This window comes from Haliotis asinina, chromosome 8 (assembly GCF_037392515.1).
Source record: "Haliotis asinina isolate JCU_RB_2024 chromosome 8, JCU_Hal_asi_v2, whole genome shotgun sequence".
Lineage (NCBI taxonomy): Eukaryota > Metazoa > Mollusca > Gastropoda > Lepetellida > Haliotidae > Haliotis > Haliotis asinina.
Window position 1 is genome coordinate 32,266,962 of NC_090287.1, and position 20,550 is coordinate 32,287,511.

The following is a 20,550-nucleotide window of genomic DNA, read 5'->3' on the forward strand; positions in this document are numbered from 1 at the left end:
ATAGAACCTTACATCTGAATGAAGGTAATTGAAGCCAAATCCACCTCGTTTCACTGCGTCTGCCACCAACCGGGCCGCTATCTTCCTGTTACCCAAAATCAATGCTCTGTAGATATTGTCATGCAGAGTTTGCCACTGTAAGACAGAAAAACAAGTAAGTTTAGTTAAACGCCGTTTCTAACATTATACTAGCAATATCATCATGGGGACACCAGACATGGGCTGCACACACTGTGCCCATGTGGGGGAATCGAACCTGGGTCTTCAATGTGAAGAGTGAACGTTTAACCACTTGGCGACCACACTGCCGAACATATTAAGGTAAGTTAATATCAATATGAACCACACAATAGGTAAAGTAGGTCATACATGCTCCTCCTCCATTCCCTCCTCTGGGTCAGCAGCTAAGACAAGGTCAACCAAGGTTGGCTCTGCATCATACTTGAGAAGACACTCAATCACGTAATCCATGGACATGGTGTCTGACGTCATATCCTGAAACCAAATGGATCAAAATGGAAGTATTTTTCAGCTTAGACCGGTCTTTATTGAGGCCAAGGCTACCTTTATCACTACTAACATGCTGAAGGGAAAGGGTGACACAGGCCTATCGTGTGAAATCACAAGAAACAGGAAACACTCCTATAAGTCCAAATCAACGGTTTTCCCTAAGGATGGGCTGGTTTTATGAAATCTGGAATCTGACATTTTCCAATTAGATTGAATCAAAAGAAATTGAGTATACAAGCATTACTACAATGGGGATGTAAGACCCTGCTGCAAATTATGAAATCAAACTTAAAAACTAAAAAAGGTCTTAGTTTGATGAAGTTAAATGTCAACAAAAACAAGACCAGTCAACCTCTCACTTTGACCTTGATATGAACGCAATGGTGTACAAAATAAGCCAAAATAGTAATAAAGAGAAGTTTTGAAAGTCTATGAAGAAAATTCACTGAATGGTTCTTGAGATATCTTGCTGAGAACAATGCAATTTAACATGATGAAATCTTCAAAATGATGCTGTGACCTTGAAAATTAAGTCAAGGTCACCAAAATTATTAAAATCTAAATATTTTAGATATTTAAATACTTACCTTACCATAGGTCTTATGCATATTACCTCAAGCTTCGCTAGAAGAGATCAGACAGTCGTTGATTCGCCATTCCCTAGATGGCTACCTCATGTAATCTACGAATGTAGTCACGGAAGTGACGTGATCTCCCCACTCGCGCAAGCGCGAACAATCCAAAAATCACTTTTACTGGCAACAGGAAGGTCCGAAGAGTCCAGAGTGGGGAGGAGCATCCAGCGTTGGGAGGGAGTCACCGCCCTATGGTAAGGTAAGTATTTAAATATCTAAAATATTTAGATTTTAATAAATTTTTAACTTACCTTACCATAGGTCTTATGCATATGGCTTCGACAGATGGATGGTGGTGTGGACTCCGGAGGACCATCCCTCAGCAACCAGTGCACATGCATTAGGAGAACCTGGGAGACCAATGCCAACAGTCACAGGACAAACCTGGAAGCAGGACAAAGAGTAACCCAATGGAACTCCAAAGAAAAACCGACGCACCCTGAGGGTGAGGTTAATCTTAAGACCAACGGTAAGTAACAGTGTTATTACCTAATGGGCGGACGTCCGGGTAAGTTGCTGGGCAACCACCAACGGACTGAAAGACTGTAGTCCCTCCATGTCCTCAACTGCCAAGTCCCTCAGGTAGTGGGAAGCGAAGGCAGTAGACGACGACTTCCAAAAGCAGCCTTCCATAGTTTGTGGCATTGTGCAATTTCTATGGAGGGCCATGGTAGATGCCAACGCTCTAATCTCGTGTGGGCTGTCTGCCACCGGATGAGGTAGACGCTTGGCATCAAAAGCCGCCAGGATCGTAGATCGAAGCCATCAGGCGACTGTGTTCCTGTTCACCTCCCCTTGCAGATAGTCGAAAGCGGGATGAACAGTCTTTTAGGGGAACGTCTCTTAGAAGCCAACTTCCGGATGTAACATCTGAGGGCTCAAACGAGACACAGCAGCTCCCCCTCCATGTCCTCAACTGCCAAGTCCCTCAGGTAGTTGGAAGCGAAGGCAGTAGACGACGACTCCCAAAAGGAGCCTTCCATAGTTTGTGGCACTGTGCAATTTCTATGGAGGGCCATGGTAGATGCCAACGCTCTGATCTCGTGTGGGATGTTTGCCACTGGATGAGGTAGACGCTTGGCATCAAAAGCCGCTAGGATCGTAGATCGAAGCCATCAGGCGACTGTGTTCCTGTTCACCTCCCCTTTGCAGGTAGTCGAAAGCGGGATGAACAGTCTTTTAGGGGAACGTCTCTTAGAAGCCAACTTCCGGATGTAACATCTGAGGGCTCTAACGAGACACAGCAGCTCCTCTTCCAAGTCATGTTGTCCCAAGACTGCAGATGACAGAGGAATGGAGAACAGTCTGTCTGGCTGTCCAGGGAGCTGATTCTTGGCCACAAAATCTCACAGGAGACCCAAGTGGGCTAGTCCATGCCTCGACTGATCCAAGCGAACCTGCGTGACGTCCAGGGCATGAATTCCACTAGCTCTATCAGCAGTAGCGCTAACACTAGAATGAAGACCGTCCCTTTTTTTTTTTTTTTTTTTGAGACAAATACACGAAGGAGGCTTCCTCTAAAGGCTTATACGGAGGTCCTCTAAGATGTTGTAGGACGATGTTGAGGTCCCAAACTAGAGGACGAAGCTTAACTTTCCGGTCCTCCAATTTGCAGGCCTTGAGTAGCGCAATAAGATCTGGTACCTTGGAAATCTGTTTATCTGCTTTAATCGAATAGAGTTCAAAGCCGACAGATAAGTCCCCAAGGTACTGCCTCTAAGATGCTTGCAGTTATGCAGGAACAGGAGGAAGTTCGCTAAATACTGTGGAGAAGCTGTCATAGGGTCTTGCGATCTTGAGCGCAAAAACTCTCAAATGAGCGCCACTTGTCGTCATATAAGGACCTAGTGGACATTCGATGCGTACAAGCTAGGACGCTTGCCGCGCACGAGGAGTAGCCCTTAACTCTTATTGCCTTCTGCAGATGACCCAACTGTGAAGATGAAATCTCAGTGGGTCCGGATGCAGCTGCCAACTGTGCGGATGTCGAAGCAGACGTAACTAATCTGGGAGCTGGTACGACTCTCCGCTGGCGAGATGACGCAGGTCGGGGAACCATGGCCTGGCTGGCCACCAAGGTGCGACCAAAAGCAGTCGCAGGATCGTGTCGATCGCCCACGCCTGCAGGTCCATAAAGTGACTGAGTGGAAACCCTGTGCTCCAGGGTGATTAATTTCGCCACTTGAGATGAGTACCCCTTGGCCCTCAAGACTATCACAGATGGTCCAGGCGCAAAGATGAAACCGTGACGGATCCAGGTGCAGTGTCCAATTGTGAGGATGGTACAACAATTGGTCCCACTCTGGCAGCCGATATTTGAAACGTCTCTCGACACAACATATTCTCTGTTGGAGATAGACATAGGGGGCGAGATAAGGCGTCTGCCATGAAGATGCAGGCTCCTGGTGTGTGAGATGCTTTTATATGGAGGATCAGACTCGACCACGTCGAAGGGTAGAAACGACAAGTGTAGTAGAGGTCGTGGTCTCCTTGACCCTTGTTTACCTAGAGGGCTACTATTGAGTTGACCGAATGGATCATCAGTAGCTTGTCTCTCGGTGCTGTCAGCCAATAATAGACATGCATCACCGCTTATCTTCAACTGGGTGATGTGAAGAGATAGAGCTCCACTCCCCCAGAATCCTGCTGCAACCTCCTTGACTAGATAGGCACTCAATCCTGGTAGAGACGTGTCAACCTAAAGATGGTTGTTGAATGACGGCTCTAATATGCAAGTTCCAAACATTGACCAGCGAGTCTACCACTGGTGTGGAGTCAAGACGTCCAAAGTCGTAAACCTGTCTTGAAATCATGATCAAGAAAACGCTGTCATAGACGTAATAGTAGACGTCTACGTCTGATCATATCCTAAGGTGACGTGAGCAAATCGAGTAGACATTATCACTGACATAGTGATAACGGACAGAGTACAGCTTGCTTTTAACATCGCCTTGAACTTCGACCCCCGAACCTGGGACGGCGATGTGATGAATCAACTCCCGCGGAGTTAGTTAGTCATCCAAGCTGACCTAATAGCCTGATAATGAAGTCCACCCCTCTCAAGATAATCTTGTATGCCGTAAAGATGCGTCATTCTTCGACTTCAGAATAACCACGCTGTTCATTATGAATGTGTTGACATTTCAAGGAAGTCTATTTATAGCTGGCTGTCTGTCCGATCAGAAACTGCCATACATCGCTGCACGCCTCCTGATAGGCAGCGTTGAGACTACTGTTAGAGGATCTCTATGCCGAGTAGAGAAATCCAGTGCCGCTGTAGACTGCTAGTCTAGAGTGTAACGACATCTTTCCATCGTAAATGACTAAGTCACTGCAGACAACTTCCTTACACTAGAATAATAACAACACATTCTGCGCAGGGCGTTGTCCCTCGATGACCAATCAGATCGTAGATGTAACGTCCTGGGATCCTTTGCAGGGCGTTGTCTCTCGGGGACCAATCAAAATGTAGACGTGACGTCACCGGTGTAGCAGGTAACTAATCACCATGAAATCTTGTAAACGGTGATACCCTGCTAGCCTGTAGGCTTAACAGTAACCATGCTGTATGGCGAGCACGTGTCTAAAGGAGTAAAGCGCGCGAAAACCCTTCCGCCGCTTGAAACGGACGTAGACAAATTGCTTTCCAAGTACATGTGTTGGAATTTTCCCCGAAGATAAATGCTGCCCTCTCTATAATAAGAGGTGTAGTTAGGCGTGGCACTTTGTAGTTGTCTCGAAAAATCTTCGTGACACAATGCGTAAAGCACGTGAAAGAAAACTTTCTCCGCTTGAAGTATATGTAGACAAATTGTAAAGTAAGGATCTTCGAGGATGCAGCCAGTCCCTCCAAAGGACACCCAGTCTCACGCCTACCAGCAGAGGAATATCTGGTACGGTGATCAATCCTCGAGGCGTTGTCTTCAGACAAGTCCATCGCCGTCGCCGAGGTAGCTGACACCAGAGCAGACAACGGTTTAAGCATCCGCTTGAGTTCAGTCTCAATGGTCACCCGCTTAGAATCCTGCACTCTGTAAGAGAGCTGCGAGGAGCCCAATAACCGCTACATAGATTCAACCAAGACCGCCACGCTGTCCGCGAAAACCAGGCTGTGTATCTTGTAATCTGACTTCTTGGATTTACACACTTAGAAATTCGGATTAGATGACAATTTTTCAAAGACCGCATCTAATACAGCCACGGCGTCCACCACCATAGGATCAGGCGGGATGAGTAACTCCGGCGATAAATGAAGTGCTGCAGGGTTGTTGGAATTAGCCGAAGGTGAAGGGCAGTACGGTAACCTGTCAGCAATCCACTCGAAGACGACTGATAAGGGTAGTTAAGTGCCATCACCATCGCCGTCGCCTCCTGCCTCCTCGTCGAAGTCCGGGCCAAAAACCTGTCCTTCCAGGTCCTCATAGGAAACGGAATTCGAATCACGCCGCGACGTAGGAGACCAAGTCGATGCATGAGCAGCAGATTCCTTGGACGAGATCCAAGGTGGTTCCGGCGACCGCAAACGCCGAGTTCTAGAGGAGCGTCGAGGTGATATGGACTGGGAGCGCAAGCACCGTCTTCACCTGGTAGTAAAGCGAGAGTCCTCATTCAAAGGGCGTAGCGGGGACCGAGAGCGCCGACAAAGACTACTGTGGAGGGTACAGGATCACCGACTCCCAGGGAACCTGGAGCGCGATCTGCGCCGAGAGCGCTCTGCCTCCAAGCGCCGAGCGCGCCCTTCATCCAACTGTCGTTGTAAAACCTCTTCCCTGGACAACGTATGCAACACCCTGGGTATACGGTAAGGCGCAGGCGCTGGCGCTGGCATAGGGTCCGGCGTCGGCATAGGCGCTGGCGTAGGTATAGGCACTAGCGCAAGCACAGCCTCTGGCGCTGGCGTAGACAGACGCTGGCGTAGGCATAGGCATAGGCACTGGCGCAAGCACAGGCGCTGGCGCTGGCGTAGACATAGGCGCTGGCGTAGGCATAGGCGCTGGCGTAGTCACTAGCGCAAGCACAGCCTCTGGCGCTGGCGTAGACATAGGTGCTGGCGTAGGCATAGGCACTGGCGTAAGCAAAGGCGCTGGTGTTGGCATAGGCGCTGGTGTCGAGATGTCGAGACGCTGGCATCGCAGCAGCACCGGGCGTCAGGAGAGAGCGCAGGAACCTCTGGACTTCCGGATGAGACAAGGCATCTGGATGAAAACAGATCCACGATGAAATCCGAGCGAGGTGGTTCCGGGGACAAGCGTACAGGCGTCACAGACGAACGCCCCATCCCAGGCGTCGGCACAGGCGTTGAAGGCGGTTGTAAGTCAGGGTCGTCCGGCAGAGATCCCAACGACGACTCTCGAAATCCGCCACCAATAACACCTCAAAAGAGCAGGCTAGAGACGCACAATCCGGGCACCAAGGGTGGGGATATTCGCCGATTCCTGCCCCAAGCAGATAGTGCAAAACTGGGGAGATATACACAGTTAAGTGCAACAAACAAACATAACAATGCGTTGAAACCAACGCTAGGAGGTAGAAAAAACACCCCTATACCAGAAATGCAGCACCAACGCACCCCCACTATAAAGTAGGCACGCCCGTAAGCTCGTGACAGCGAAGGGCAAACAACCAAAACGGTTGCCTGCGTACATCGCAACGTGGCACGAAAAAACATATAAATGCAGTGAAACCTGGCAAAAATACTAATCGACATGGAAAACCACATGGAGGGAGAAAACCAGCAAGATATAATACCCCCACGGACGCCATGCCGCACTCACACACGACGCGGGCGAACCCACCCCGAAGTGAGAGAAAAAATAACACGAGGTAGCAAAGTAAGTGCAGTTAAAAGATAACTTACCTTAACACGCACACCTAAGGGATACAAACCATACCTACCCCTGAGGAAACAACTTTATTGAACCACAAAGTAGGTAAACTAAGCGAACCAAAAACGTCCGAACAGACGAACGCTAGAAGTAAAAGTGATTTTTGGATTGTTCGCGCTTGCGCGAGTGGGGAGATCACGTCACTTCCGTGACTACATTCGTAGATTACATGAGGTAGCCATCTAGGGAATGGCGAATCAACGACTGTCTGATCTCTTCTAGCGAAGCTTGAGGTAATATGCATAAGACCTATGGTAAGGTAAGTTAAAAATTCAACTTTTCTTGTACTGTGATGAACCTAGGTCACTGGTATGAAAGGAATCTAGTCAAGAGTTCTTAAGACATTTCAGTTCGAATGTCCATCTAGGTGCACAGACGGAGTGTTATACCATATCCTTGCTTCGCGATAGTTGTGCAGCTGTGATATTAACGTACAGAGTTTGATAAGGAAAGATTGAGATTGAGATATGGGTGCATTTGTGTCTAACAGTCTTTGGCACAATATCAGCTAAGCTGAGGAGTTTTAAACTCCATAATAATACATTCATGAGTTCGAAAGATCTACTTTGGTAACAAAAATTTTCTTAAACAATCTGGGAGCCAGAGCACAGTGGGTAAAATACATGATCAATATCATCCAACTACCAGCATGACACAAGTATTGTTTATAACTTTGTAAAGGCAAGTTGCATTTTACTGACCTACAAGAACAGGTTGTTCTAAAGCTGAGTTTTCGGTTGTTGCTCAGAATGCAATATCAAATGTAATATCCTCATTAGGATCAAAGTATTTTCTTCGAAAAGGCTATGATGGAATTCAAGACAAATCTTGAGATGACACACAGCCATCTCATCCTTATTTCATCTCTCACGACAAAGCAGTAGTCACTTGCTATTCCAAAGCCTACCTTGAGAAAAGCTTCATTGCCCTCTTTAGCACCTCTGCTGACATTGAGTGCCCGGATATTACCCACACCAAGAGACGTTGGGTTGTAGCTGCAAGAGATACATCACTGAGTGTAGTCTACAACAAACGAGGTACAGGAGAACGGGCGAAGACTAATGATTCTCTGCGTCCAACAGGACAAACAACATGTTCACTATACCCACATCACATCAATGACTTTGCAAGTGTTTCGTTGTTTCTTTCACAGCAGTTGTGGGCATCATTTCACCCATCAGTCCACATGATCAACAATTCATTCCAGGCTCAAAAGCAATGATCATAACATAGTTACTTCACAGTACCATCGTATTGCCTACATGGACCTTTTAAACAAATATTTTTTTGAGAGCTGCTTAAAATCCTGCAATCCCCATGTTGACCCCCTTGGTCATTAAGAGGTTCTTGAGAGGCATCTAGAAGTTGGTATTCAGAAATAAGACAAAATGTTAAGGATGTCATCTTCTTAATTTTTTACACAATGTTTCTGGGCTATTCCTTGCCCCTTCGTCAGGTGGATGAGGAAGGAGGGGGCAAGGAAAAGCAAAGGAATAGCCAAGAAACTGTGTGTAAACAATAAAGAAGTTGACATCCATAACATTTTGTCTTATTCTTGATCATTAAGCCTGGAGTCTTGTCATGTAACAGGGATAATTCTGCGATTCACTCACCTTCCAACATCCACTTCTTTCAGTAGACATGTAGGGCAATCTTGCTTATGTCTCTTGTTATCTGGATTAAAGATATCGCTGATCAACAGCTCCAGTATCTCCTTATGGCCTCTCTCTATGGCATAGTCAACAGCTGTCTTTTCACACCCAATGGAACGAGTCACATCAAGCTGTTGAAAGAATAAATATTGTGCCATTATTCCTCATGACAAAAGGGTAACTTACCACACTTCTTTCACTTCTTGTATGCCAGAAGGTAAATCACAGCAATGTTTCTTTTTTCTTTTAAGTAGTTATTGTTAAAATACATTGGAAAGGATAACTCAAGATGAACTCTTAAAGGAATTATTTAACATTTTGTCAGAATCAGGAGTGAGTTAATGTACTGGCAACATCATGACCACCTATCACCTGGCAACTGGGACTGAGAGTATGTGCAATAATCCACCTGATTAACATACTGCAATCCACACCATTGTGATGACTACAGACCATGCCATTTGGGTGCTACAACTCACACCGTTTGAGTGCTCCATTTAGTATAGTTGTGTTGCTCCATTTAGTACAGTTGTGGTGCTACAATCCAAACATCTTAATGCCCAAATCCACACCCACTGGATGTGACAACCTGTGACTTTTGGGTGCTACAGTCCATATTGTCATGGTGCTACAACCCTCTCTACTGGTGTACCACAATCGACACTATTTCGGGGTTACAACCAATACTGTTGTGGTGCGGGAATCTACACCATTTGAGTGCTACAACCAATACTGTCGTCGTGTTAGAATCCACAGCATTTGAGTGCTACAAGTACAATCAATGCTGTTGAGGTGCTGGAATCCACACCTTTGATATACGTCAATCCACAACATTATGGTGCTAGAATCCATTCCATTTGGGTGCTACAGTTACAACCCATACTATTATAGTGCTAGAATCCACACCATTGGTATGCTTCAATCCAATCCATTTGGAGGCTACAATTAAAATCCATATTGTTGTGGTGCTTGAATCCACAACACTTTTATACTTCAACCCATACCATTTGGGTGATACAATCCATTCCATTTGAAGGCTAGAACCCATACCATTGTAGTTCTACAACCCATACTGTTGTGGTACAATCCACTCCACTGGTGTACTACAATCCACACAGCACATTTGGGTGCAAGAATCCACACCACACATTTGGGTCCTACAATCCACACAATACACTTGGGTGCAACAATCCACACCACACATTTGGGTGCATTAATCCCACTACAAATCTGGGTGCTACAATGCACACAAAATATTTGGGTGCAACAATCCACACCAAACATTTAGATGCTGCAATGCACACAAAATATTTGGGTGCTACAATCCACATCACACATTTGGGTGCAACAATCCACACTATAAGTTTATTTGCAACAATACAAACCATTGGGCTGTTGCAATCCCCATCAAGTTGGTGCTACAATCCATATTTCTGTAGTACAGTGACAAGTAAACTATAAGCTCAGAGCTTGACAATCAGTCCCCATTTTGGACTAAAAGGTTCAAGCTATACATGAGTTTCAGTATAAATACATCAATATACTCACCCTGTAGACATCATTCTCACTAGCAATAAGAGACTTCAGCAGGTCAATGTCCTTGGTCAGCACAGCTCGGATAACCTGTCGACTTTTCACAGGGACCGATATGAATGGTATCTTGTCTCTGAAAAGAAAAAAAACATAATTACAATTTTCCTCTTCTATTTTCAACTATGAGCATATTTCACCTGGGACTTATATATACTGGACAAAATAGTTAGGCATATATGTAAATTTGAAATTACGAATAATGATCTATCAATTGACTGACACTGATAAAGTATCAATCATAAAAATACCAATATCCCTAACTTATTTTGTCCAGGATATATTCACACATATATTTATAGATTTTACACAATCACACTGATTTTTACACAAAATAATTTTCACCTACTTGGTTTCGAAGAACAGATTTTTTTCCAGCACTTTGATTTTGGGGTTTGGTTTCAAATTTCTATCAGGTCCCTTCTTCTTTGCTTCTTTTTTCTTCGTTTCTTTCTTTCTCTTTTCTTTTCCTTTCCCCTTTTTCTTGTCTGTAAACAAAAGAAGAAACTATATTTTCTGCAGAAAAAAGATGTAAATATATCTGCAGCGATAAAAGCAAGTCATTGAACTACTGCTAATAAGTATTAAGGGTCAGCATGGCCATTGACAGAAGTCAACGGGAGTGAGAGAAGTTTTGGTTGTTGTGATGATGAACCTGGCAGGCAGGTGACAATAGAATCTGTTTTCCAAAAGGGTGGCAGTTCCTGTATATCAGAAGAACAAAGATGAATTGCCTTGAAAAACTGACTTGAGCTGGGCACCGGGCAATGGGATTTTTTAACAATGTATCCCTATTTGAAACACTGAACATGGGCCAACCCTTGACTATGAGTTCTACTCAGTCATCAGAGACTAAGTCCCAAGTGAGCGAGTGATTGTAGTATCACGCCGCAACATCACAGCAGGGAACATCAGAATTGGGCTTCAGACATTGTACCCATGCAGGAAATTGAACCTGAGTCTTCAGCGTCATGAGTGGACACTTTCATCATTATGCTCAACTTCCACTCCATCAGTCTGTGTTTTCCAGGCTCTGCCATAAAAGGCGACTATGCTTGTCGTAAGAGGCGACTAACAGGATCGGGTGGCCAGACTCGCTGACTTGGTTGACATTGACATGTCATCGGTTCCCAGTTGCACAGATTGAACTTTGAAGAAATCTGTCGCTATTGGGGTTACAGTGCAAGAAACACTTGACAAGGGCCATAACTCAGTAAAAGTAAAGTGGGTAACAGAGTCTCCATTTTTGACATCCATCATGGCATTCATGTCTTGAAAGCACACCTAATTTGCTTCCCTATCTGTAATGTTCCTGAGAAAATTTGATCTCAGACGGATGGAGCTTCGTGGCAGCAGATAATAAACTAGTCTAACCTACTCATAAAAATTTTGAACAAAAAAATCAAAGAGCATTTCTTTTGGTTCAGGGGAGAATCAAGAAATTCAGCTGAATACACAAAAATCATATTGTCATTTCATGCTGGTTGCTAACCTACCTTTCTCTTTCCTCTGTTGTGACAGCTTCGACTTCTTACCTGAAAACAGTAAACCCACAAAACAAATTAGCAGATGAAGTGGCCTGGGACTTAGGTCACAGCTACATTACTCACCTTATTATGTCAACTTTCAAATCATAAACCAAAAAGACAAAAAACTACTGTTAGCAATCACACATCATCCGTGTCACAGTATCTGGTAGTGTACTGTATCCCTGACAGGATGAGTGACCCGTGAAAATCCTGGTATGAACTGATCTTCAGCAACCAAATTTTTCATAAGACTATTAACAGAATCAGGTGGTCAGACTTGCTAACTTGGTGAACACTTTATTGTATCCAAACTGCGTAGATTGATGCTCTTGCTGTTGATCACTGGACTGTCTGGTCAGGACTCAATTATTTACAGACTCAGGGGTCCAATTATTTTTTAAAAAGTCACTTGCCACAGTGCAAGTGATTTTAAGAAATTAACTTGTCTGGACCAGAGTTCAACTTGCCCTGATGTTTATGACATAATCATGATGATGTTACAGAATAAATCAACATGGTATTTGATATCAATGTTTAGTGGACTACTTATTGAGAAGTGATAAATAGCAAAGAAAGATAACTCTACTTTATTATCATTGTGAAATTTCAAAGCTACATTTTCAGCATCAACTGAAATCCAAGTTTATTTGCAGTACAAAACCGCAAGCAGAAATTATCTGGTAGCTCACGGACAAGGAAGATACCATTATTTGATTGCCCAAAATGAAACCTAACTTGTCCTGGGTGTCGGGCAATGTGATCTTTGAATTCCTGCAGATTGCTGCCATCTAGTGGGAATACCGCTTGGTGCAGCACTACACAATAAACTGACAGGATGAGACTTCATGCTGTTTAGAAAACAAAATAGTTACACAAGCTCAAATAATTACTTCTGAGCCATTTTTGAAACCATAGAAACTGGTACAATACATTCAGCTTTACAACAAATAATAGCAACTCACCTTTAGACAAAGCCACCTTGATTCCTGATTTTGATTGTTTTGAAGGCTTGGATTTGCCTTTGACAGGTTTCTTAGGCGATGGTTCATCATCCCAGTCTGAAATAATAAAAAGCCCTACTTTAAGCAATGTATGAAAAAAATATATAGACAAAACACTAAGCTGTGAATACACAACATCAATGAGTGAGTGAGTGAGTGAGTGAGTGAGTTTGGTTTTACGCTGCTTTTAGCAATATTCCAGCAATATCATAGCGGGGGACACCAGAAAATGGGCCTCACACATTGTACCCATGTGGGGAATCAAACATGGGTCTTCGGCGTGACGAGCGAACGCTTTAATCACTAGGCTACCCCACCGCCCCCAATATCAATGAGACAGTGGTTGAATGTAAATGTCCTGAGAAAGTGTAATCCCAAATGTAACATATGCTAAATACCAGGCTGCCATCAAAGACGATAGATGCTCTAAGTGATCATGGTGATGACTAACTCTAACTGACCAGCTTTCGAAATAATGGCTGGCCCATCAGCCCAGCACCAGTTGTTACTGCAGAGGGCTGGCAGTTTCAACTATTTGCAGGACCTTCTGGAACTCAATAAATTATTTATCTTTTTTTCAACTGGAATCTTTCTCATAATTGTTATCTATATTTTTTTTATTAATGTTTAGGAATCATCCATGAACAATCATATTACGATAACTTACAGTTTCACTTCATGGTGTTTCGGGCTTTGTCCATAGGAATGTCAACACCAGTATTTATCAAATGCGCCATAGGCTTCACTAACTGAATTAGTACAAATGATGTGAAACTGTGTATGGTGTAGTCTATTTTGTTTTCATTGGGTCGACTGTGACAAAATCAGCCTGCCGATTTCATTCAGGGCCTTTAGATTTTATAGCCTGCAGGAGACAGACTGCCCTGCTGGCCAACTGGTAAAATTAATTATTGCATACACTGCTTCTGGCCTCATTACAAAAAGGAACACATATTTACTGCAAGCCACACTGACCCATAGAAATGTGAAACTACAGGTATCACACTATTTTCACACATGGTTTGCAGCCCATGAGGAAAAATACACTGATAGAAAGACCCGCATATTATTCTCTCCCATACCCAATTCACAAACATGGTAATGCATGCCTGTTGAATTGACATGAACTACCCCATGACTCTGAAGTAATTAAATCCCAAAACTTTTAAAATAAAAGTTTAAGAAACTAGAACTTTTCTAGTAAGAAACTGAAAACCAATTCTACCTATTTTCTACCAAATAATCAGAGCTTATTCTCAATAAGATGCTATGCATAATCTGTAACTAATTTTAAATTCATCAAAACAAATCTGTCACAGACAATGAAATGTGATGGACGTTAGGAAGCTCATTCAAACACTGATGAAATATTTTGTTATGAAATCTTAGTAACTATAAATAACAGCGATTCCTGAAACAAATACGTGGTAGGTATACATAAGATTTCACTAGAAAAAGTCCATGGTTTGATTTGCACAAATGAACAATTGCAATTTGGAATAACAGAAGTATTTATCGAATCTTCACTTGGGACAAGTGACTGTGTGAGGTTAACTGACCTCCTTCATTTTCCTCTTCCTCTTCTGAATCGTCTTCCTCTTTAACCTCTTCTTCATCAGCATCAGCAACAACGTCTTCATCTTCCTCAAAAGGCTCCCCACGTTCAGCCTTCACTGCTCTCTGAAGAATCTTCTCAGCCCTTTCCTGCTCTGCGTGGGGCAGGCGCAAAGTATCCCGAGCAATACGCTCCATTCGGACATTGGTAAGCACGCACTCAATGTCAGTATGGTCAATGTAGTCCATCTTGTAGATGTTGGGGGGCTGGTCCAGATTGAGCCACTGGATACGGAACTGGCGCGTAGTGCTGTGCACATTCTGTTGAGTCTTGCACAAGTAGACAGAATCTGTAAAAGAATTAGCAACTTTGTCTATAATTTTTTGCAATATCTTGAGATATCGAGACAAAAATATGAGAATGTTGCAGTGGTGATGGTGAAACCAGATGCAATCATAATTAGCTTCAGAAATGGTTTTCAGTCATTGTACCCGTGTGGGGAATCAAACTCTAGTTATCAGCATGACAAGCGGATGCTTTGATCATTTGGCTCCCCTACCGCCCCAAAGACTTTCAGACAAATAATCAACAATCTGTCAAAGGGCTTTGGTCGAAACCATTAGCTATGCAACTGTCATTAAACTTGCTATTTTATCAGTGTAGAAATATCTCATAGGAACTTACTCTCTGCACCACGTACAGCCAGGAAGATGCCCTTCTTGTAGAGGATGACGATTTCTTCCTTTGGAGGTTTAGGTTTGACAGCTCCCTCCTCCAGGACAGGGGACTGGAACCTGGCAACAGGGATACGCTGGCGCTTCAATGGAGTACGGGGCTCCACATTGTATACCTTCTTTCTCTGAAAAAGAAAAAATTTAAATTGTGAAACTTTTGAAGTGGTGTTTGCCTGTGTAGTAACTCAGCTTAACCCCATCGTCTCATCAGGTAGGGTGGGGCTGTAGGTGTGTAGGGTTTGGGATTTAAAAAATATAATAAGGAAACCAATGAAAAAGTGCACTTAAACTTGGACAGTATAAGCTGGCAGAGTATTACATTAAACAGCAATGTATACCATTGCCACAAACAAAGACTAACAAGTTTAGATTTCAATAAAAAGAATATTTTGAGGGATACTGTTATGAAACTATGTGATCAATCTTCAAGTTCAATACAGAAATAAGCCATCCATAATACTCATGATTCCAAACTTTCGATAACTATACTGAACCACAAAAGAAATATCACACTTACAGTGGTTTCTTGAAGCAAACACTAATATTCACTCACAATAACATCACTATCAAGATGGAGGATCCAGTTCAAACTTGACAATTATGGTTAATTGTGAATCACACAAACAAAATCACCAAAAATGGTATCATCTTAATGATAAAGACACAAAAAAGTCAGCATTGTCCGTGGTCTCTATGGTCACTGATGAATCCCAATGCATTGTTTGTTCATTAAAAGAATTAGCCAACTGGTGAAAGCCATTGGATCTTGGCTCCATACTCTGCGAAGTGTCTGATCGAGGCCAGTCGCAGTTGTCAGCCTTGGTTCAAGGTCATTTAGTCTTCTTTGAATCTTGTCCTTAGGGTGTTATATCGGACTTAAATCTTAACTGAGTGCAAGCTCTTGTAGGGTTTGGAAGCCATGTTGTCTTTGGAAGTGTGAGCAAGAGCATTGTCTTGCTGGAATATGTGATTTCTGTAATGTCCAAAATGTGGTACAATGTGAAGTCTTATGACTTGCTCAATACAGCGAGTAGCTGTCATGTCATTTCCTCATCCTGGACCAAGATTTTTGAACCCCACGGTGTCACATACTCGTTCAGAACATGATCTTTGTATTGGAAACAGCCTGCGCCATACTCTCACTCTGCAATCAACCGTCAAAATACAACATCAAAAGTCATGAGATAAAACCACAATTCTCTACTGTCGATAACGCCTTTTTGATGCGGAGTTGCCCATTTAAATCGGTTTTGGCTGTGATGAGGGGTGAGAGGTCTGTGACAGCAAAGGTTTCTTCCATGGAACGGTCGACACCCTCACCACTGATAGATCTGTTGTGAGGCCCAGGTGTCTGGCATGTTCTTTTCGTCGTTTTGGAGAAGTGATTTTGAAGATGGTTGCACACAATCTGTCACAAGATTTGGTTCCTCTGATCTCTCACAATTCATGTCATGGCAACTGAGTCAAAACGAACATCATTTCAGGTGAGTTGGGACTTGTTTTCATTGGTAAGGTTGTCACGAAATGCACATGCACTTTCATTTTTCCGAATGTCAACCTTTTATGTCTGCCTTCTCAGGTGCGTTTCGTGTATATGCTTCCTGATCAGAAAACACACTGATGTTGGTAATAACTGTCAATTTGGATCAAAAACCATGTTAACAAAACGATACAATCACAATAAAAACACCTTTTTCAGGGATGGAAATAACCCATTGCCTGATGTGACAGTCTAGTGTTTTTATCTGTCAGGCAAGCTAGTAATTTGTATATCATGGTGTACCGGTATCCAGTTGACTTTCCATTGTTAATTATTGTTTATTTAAATAATCAACAAGAGAATCGGCTGGTATAGTGGAAAAATTATCAGGGCAAGTGATTTTACAAGTGCCACTGAACCGGAGTACATCAGCACTTCAAGAATTATATCCATCCCTGATTTTGCAAGATCAAAATTTTGCATTTGATTTTGAAATGTGACGTTTCTTTTGAGGTTCAGTATACCAAATACTCACTCTTTTGGAAAATTTAACAAACACATATAACTTTTAAGAAAAAGTGAATGCTGATGATGTATTTACCTTAACTCCATGACCACTTCCTCCACTGCCAGACGCTTCCTCCTTTGTCTTGCTCTTGTCGCCTTTCTCCATAGTGTTTGCCTACAGCATGTAAATAGAAATAGACAAATAGATTCATGTCACATCTATGAAGAGCATAAACTATAGAGGAATGTTTGGCAATTATATCAAATAAATGTTGATTAATTTGCTACCACTTGCGATCTGAAGAGTCGGATCACTGTCGTTCTCAAAATTTCTTGTGATATATTCATGTCAAAACAGAGAGAAACTGTTGGAAACAAAAGAATGAATTGCAGACGCCATATAACATACAATTCAATTATAGAATTAAAAAGTGAGACAAACAGGCTTTTTACAATTTTTGTCACATTTTTCAACAAAACACTGTTTTCTTGCGGGAAAAATCAAACTGACGTTTCTTCTTGGTAGACAAACACACACTTCATACTTTAGTGTAAACTACTGTAACATTTCATTCAAAGTGAAATTTCCTTGGCCATGCTTTACCCAAAGCTAGCACAGACTCTACACCCACGAGATAATCGATGCAGGTTTGTCCTTTTTTCAAATTCTATAAATGACTCAGGCTGGGCCGACTGGTGCAAATCTCCCTTAAGAATCAACTGTTTCACTCTGATAAGGTATCTCCATGGGCAGTCATTTGTTTATGACCTAGATTCAGAAAATTAATACTTGGCAAAAACGAAAAACAAAAGACATCAAAAAAGAACACAAACATTCCCTTCAAATACAAATGTTGGCAAATATATCCTCTGACACTTGGACATGGCAATAATACTAAATTGAGAACACTCCAGCATTTCCAAACTCATTCAAGCCCACTATCCATTTCAGTGCTACTCCTAGATTCAAGGGAAAACAAGTCGTACCAGTTTCAAAAGCTTAACTGTGTATAATGTTGAAGCTGACACAAAGCATATGTTTAATAAAAGATCCAAGTACAGGATTAAATGTGCAAAATGTGTAAAAACGAAATGTTTTCTTCATACTACCTGCTGTTATCTTCAACACTGAACACATAAAACACTGACTCAACTATATGGTTTCAGGTTTCAAAAAGACAGGTTCATACACAAGTCAAAATAATCACGGCTTCTCGATGACAAACTGAGAAATCTGCAGATCTTGAAATGAATTCTGGTCTTATTTTGAAGCATGTATGTTTTACTTTGAGTGATTTTTATTTACCATTGTGCACAATACAACATTTACTCCTGTACAATCCTGAGTTCAAAAGAATCACAAATATTAACCTAAAATTATGAACATGATTAGCTTGCATTCAAACTTTCATAAAAAAATAATTAAAAAAATACAGAAATCAGCATACACCTTTTTTTTTCTAATGGGTCTAGATGACCATCTGATTTCTTGATAAATCATTACATTCCTCACAAGCAAACCATGACTGACACTTGGATTAAACATTAATGAAACTCATTAAATTCTGAGTGCAAGCAATACGACCACTGGGAAAACCTTCTGTGAGGCAGAACTGGCGGCAATGTTCTGATAGCTTTATTTAAAGCCAATAGAATATCTTTACAAATCATACCTTTAAAAATCTCCTGTCCAATGTAATAAACATCACATATGCTTATTACCATGATTCATTGGCAAGTCTACCCTTTGCCAATTTCTACACAGAAAATACAAGCATCTCTCCTTAAAGATTCAATTTGTTCGACTGTGATCTTAAACATTAAATCTATTACGTAATACCTAAAATGCATGTACCATTGTGAGAACAGATCTGTTTTAAAAAATCATGCGTTTTCCATGAAAGATCGTTGAATGCCTTTGCGCTATCAGCGACCATGCCGGTGTTATCAACTACTACCTCATTACCGTATGCGTAATATCTCAGCAAAACAAAACAAAGAAATCTGAAAAATCAATGAAGTCAGATCGGAGAAGGTAATGTGGTCGCCTATCATTCGTAAGAATAAGGATCCGACTTTTGCCTTTACGTTGAAAATTGCATCCCGTTTACTTCTAATGTATTACGCAGATACGATATTTGTAAACAATAAAATAAATACAATCGCACCTCAAGACAAAACGCGCTAGGTATGCGTATCCATGATGACAACACTCGCCGAATGCCGAGACACCACAGCAATACCAATTCACAGGAAATTGGGGTCCATTCAGGCAACCCATTGGATTACAACCAGAGCGCAAAACGCGCCAATCACTTTATCACATGGCTAAAAATTGCAACAAAATCACAATCTAACAGTATATATATCATACGCACCGTATACACCGTTCACATCAACAGCTTAAAACAACGCTGAATGATTTAAATTCGATGCGTTTTAGCAGAATAAGCGATATATATTTTCAAGTGTAAGCCGGCATTACGAACACATGGTCGCCATCTTTCTGGCTCTTCTATTCAACTTACTTCCTCCCTTAATCTACTGGAACGCAAATGTAGTTTGATGTTATATTTCGACCTGTCACGCAAAGTCATTCCTAAAACCAACGTAGATATATAATACAAAAATATATACCAATAAAGGAAACAAACCACACTTTCTTTTGTCCGATTTAGATAGGTACATCAAAGTTTATCGTATGGGTAATCCGCTAGACATAACAGCGAAAAACACGTGGTCACATGATCAAGTGCTAGCTAGCTCTAACTCTCAGCACTGCGCTGTAGGTCGCTTTGCTATAAACAGATTAGATACAAATTAGGTTTCGCTAGCCTAAGCGTCGCAAAGAGGATATTTCTATTGTGACCTCAATGTCTCGAAAACATAATATTTCAAGAAGTATCTTTTCTCGGCAGATCTGATTACAAGAAATTCAGAGAGCTCTAAATTTTCAATATATTTTACTGTAAATTCTGTTCAGCAGTTATTCTTGTCGAGGCAGATTATCAATAAATATCACTTCGTCATGAGTTTCTCTTTAGATTTTAAGTTAAACAAAACCCTAGCTAGAAATAAACATGTTCTGTAAAATGTAATATAAATTTTAGTTGAATATGCACGTTTTATAAGCACATCTTTTGTTGCAATAAAACAAGTTGACTTATTGGAATCCGTTTGACTTTTAAGAGGAATCGCCAGACGACGATGTCATCAAAGCTGATACATGCCGCTTGTGGAGACCCAGTAGGGGAACCTAATATTTATTAAAATAAAATAAAAATTAAAAGAGACCGAAACTATTTTACTATTGTCTTTTCTTTTCATCTAAGTTAGTACCCGGTGTGGATTGGTGCATCTGTGTATAATTGTTTGTATTAGTACCAGGTCTTGGAACTAGGTTTGAGTGAGTGAGTGAGTATGGTTTTGCGCCACGTTGATTAACATTCCAACAAAGGGACACCAGAAATGG

At 42.0% G+C, this 20,550-nt stretch overlaps 1 protein-coding gene across 1 annotated transcript in view; it reads right to left on the minus strand.

Annotated features, from left to right (window-relative positions):
• Window positions 1-19,604, minus strand: part of LOC137294954 (poly [ADP-ribose] polymerase tankyrase-like) — a 60,371-nt gene extending 40,767 nt beyond the window's left edge. Inside the window, exons 1-12 of the mRNA XM_067826184.1 lie at window positions 19,457-19,604; window positions 17,173-17,253; window positions 15,042-15,216; window positions 14,362-14,706; window positions 12,764-12,859; window positions 11,769-11,807; window positions 10,622-10,760; window positions 10,231-10,348; window positions 8,644-8,813; window positions 7,938-8,025; window positions 370-495; window positions 13-135 (exon numbers count right to left, since the gene is read on the minus strand). Of these exons, the coding sequence (XP_067682285.1) occupies window positions 13-135; window positions 370-495; window positions 7,938-8,025; window positions 8,644-8,813; window positions 10,231-10,348; window positions 10,622-10,760; window positions 11,769-11,807; window positions 12,764-12,859; window positions 14,362-14,706; window positions 15,042-15,216; window positions 17,173-17,244 (1,491 nt within the window). The 5' untranslated portion in view covers window positions 17,245-17,253; window positions 19,457-19,604. The remainder of the gene's footprint in view (window positions 1-12; window positions 136-369; window positions 496-7,937; window positions 8,026-8,643; window positions 8,814-10,230; window positions 10,349-10,621; window positions 10,761-11,768; window positions 11,808-12,763; window positions 12,860-14,361; window positions 14,707-15,041; window positions 15,217-17,172; window positions 17,254-19,456) is intronic.
• Between the last annotated feature and the right edge of the window lie 946 nt (window positions 19,605-20,550).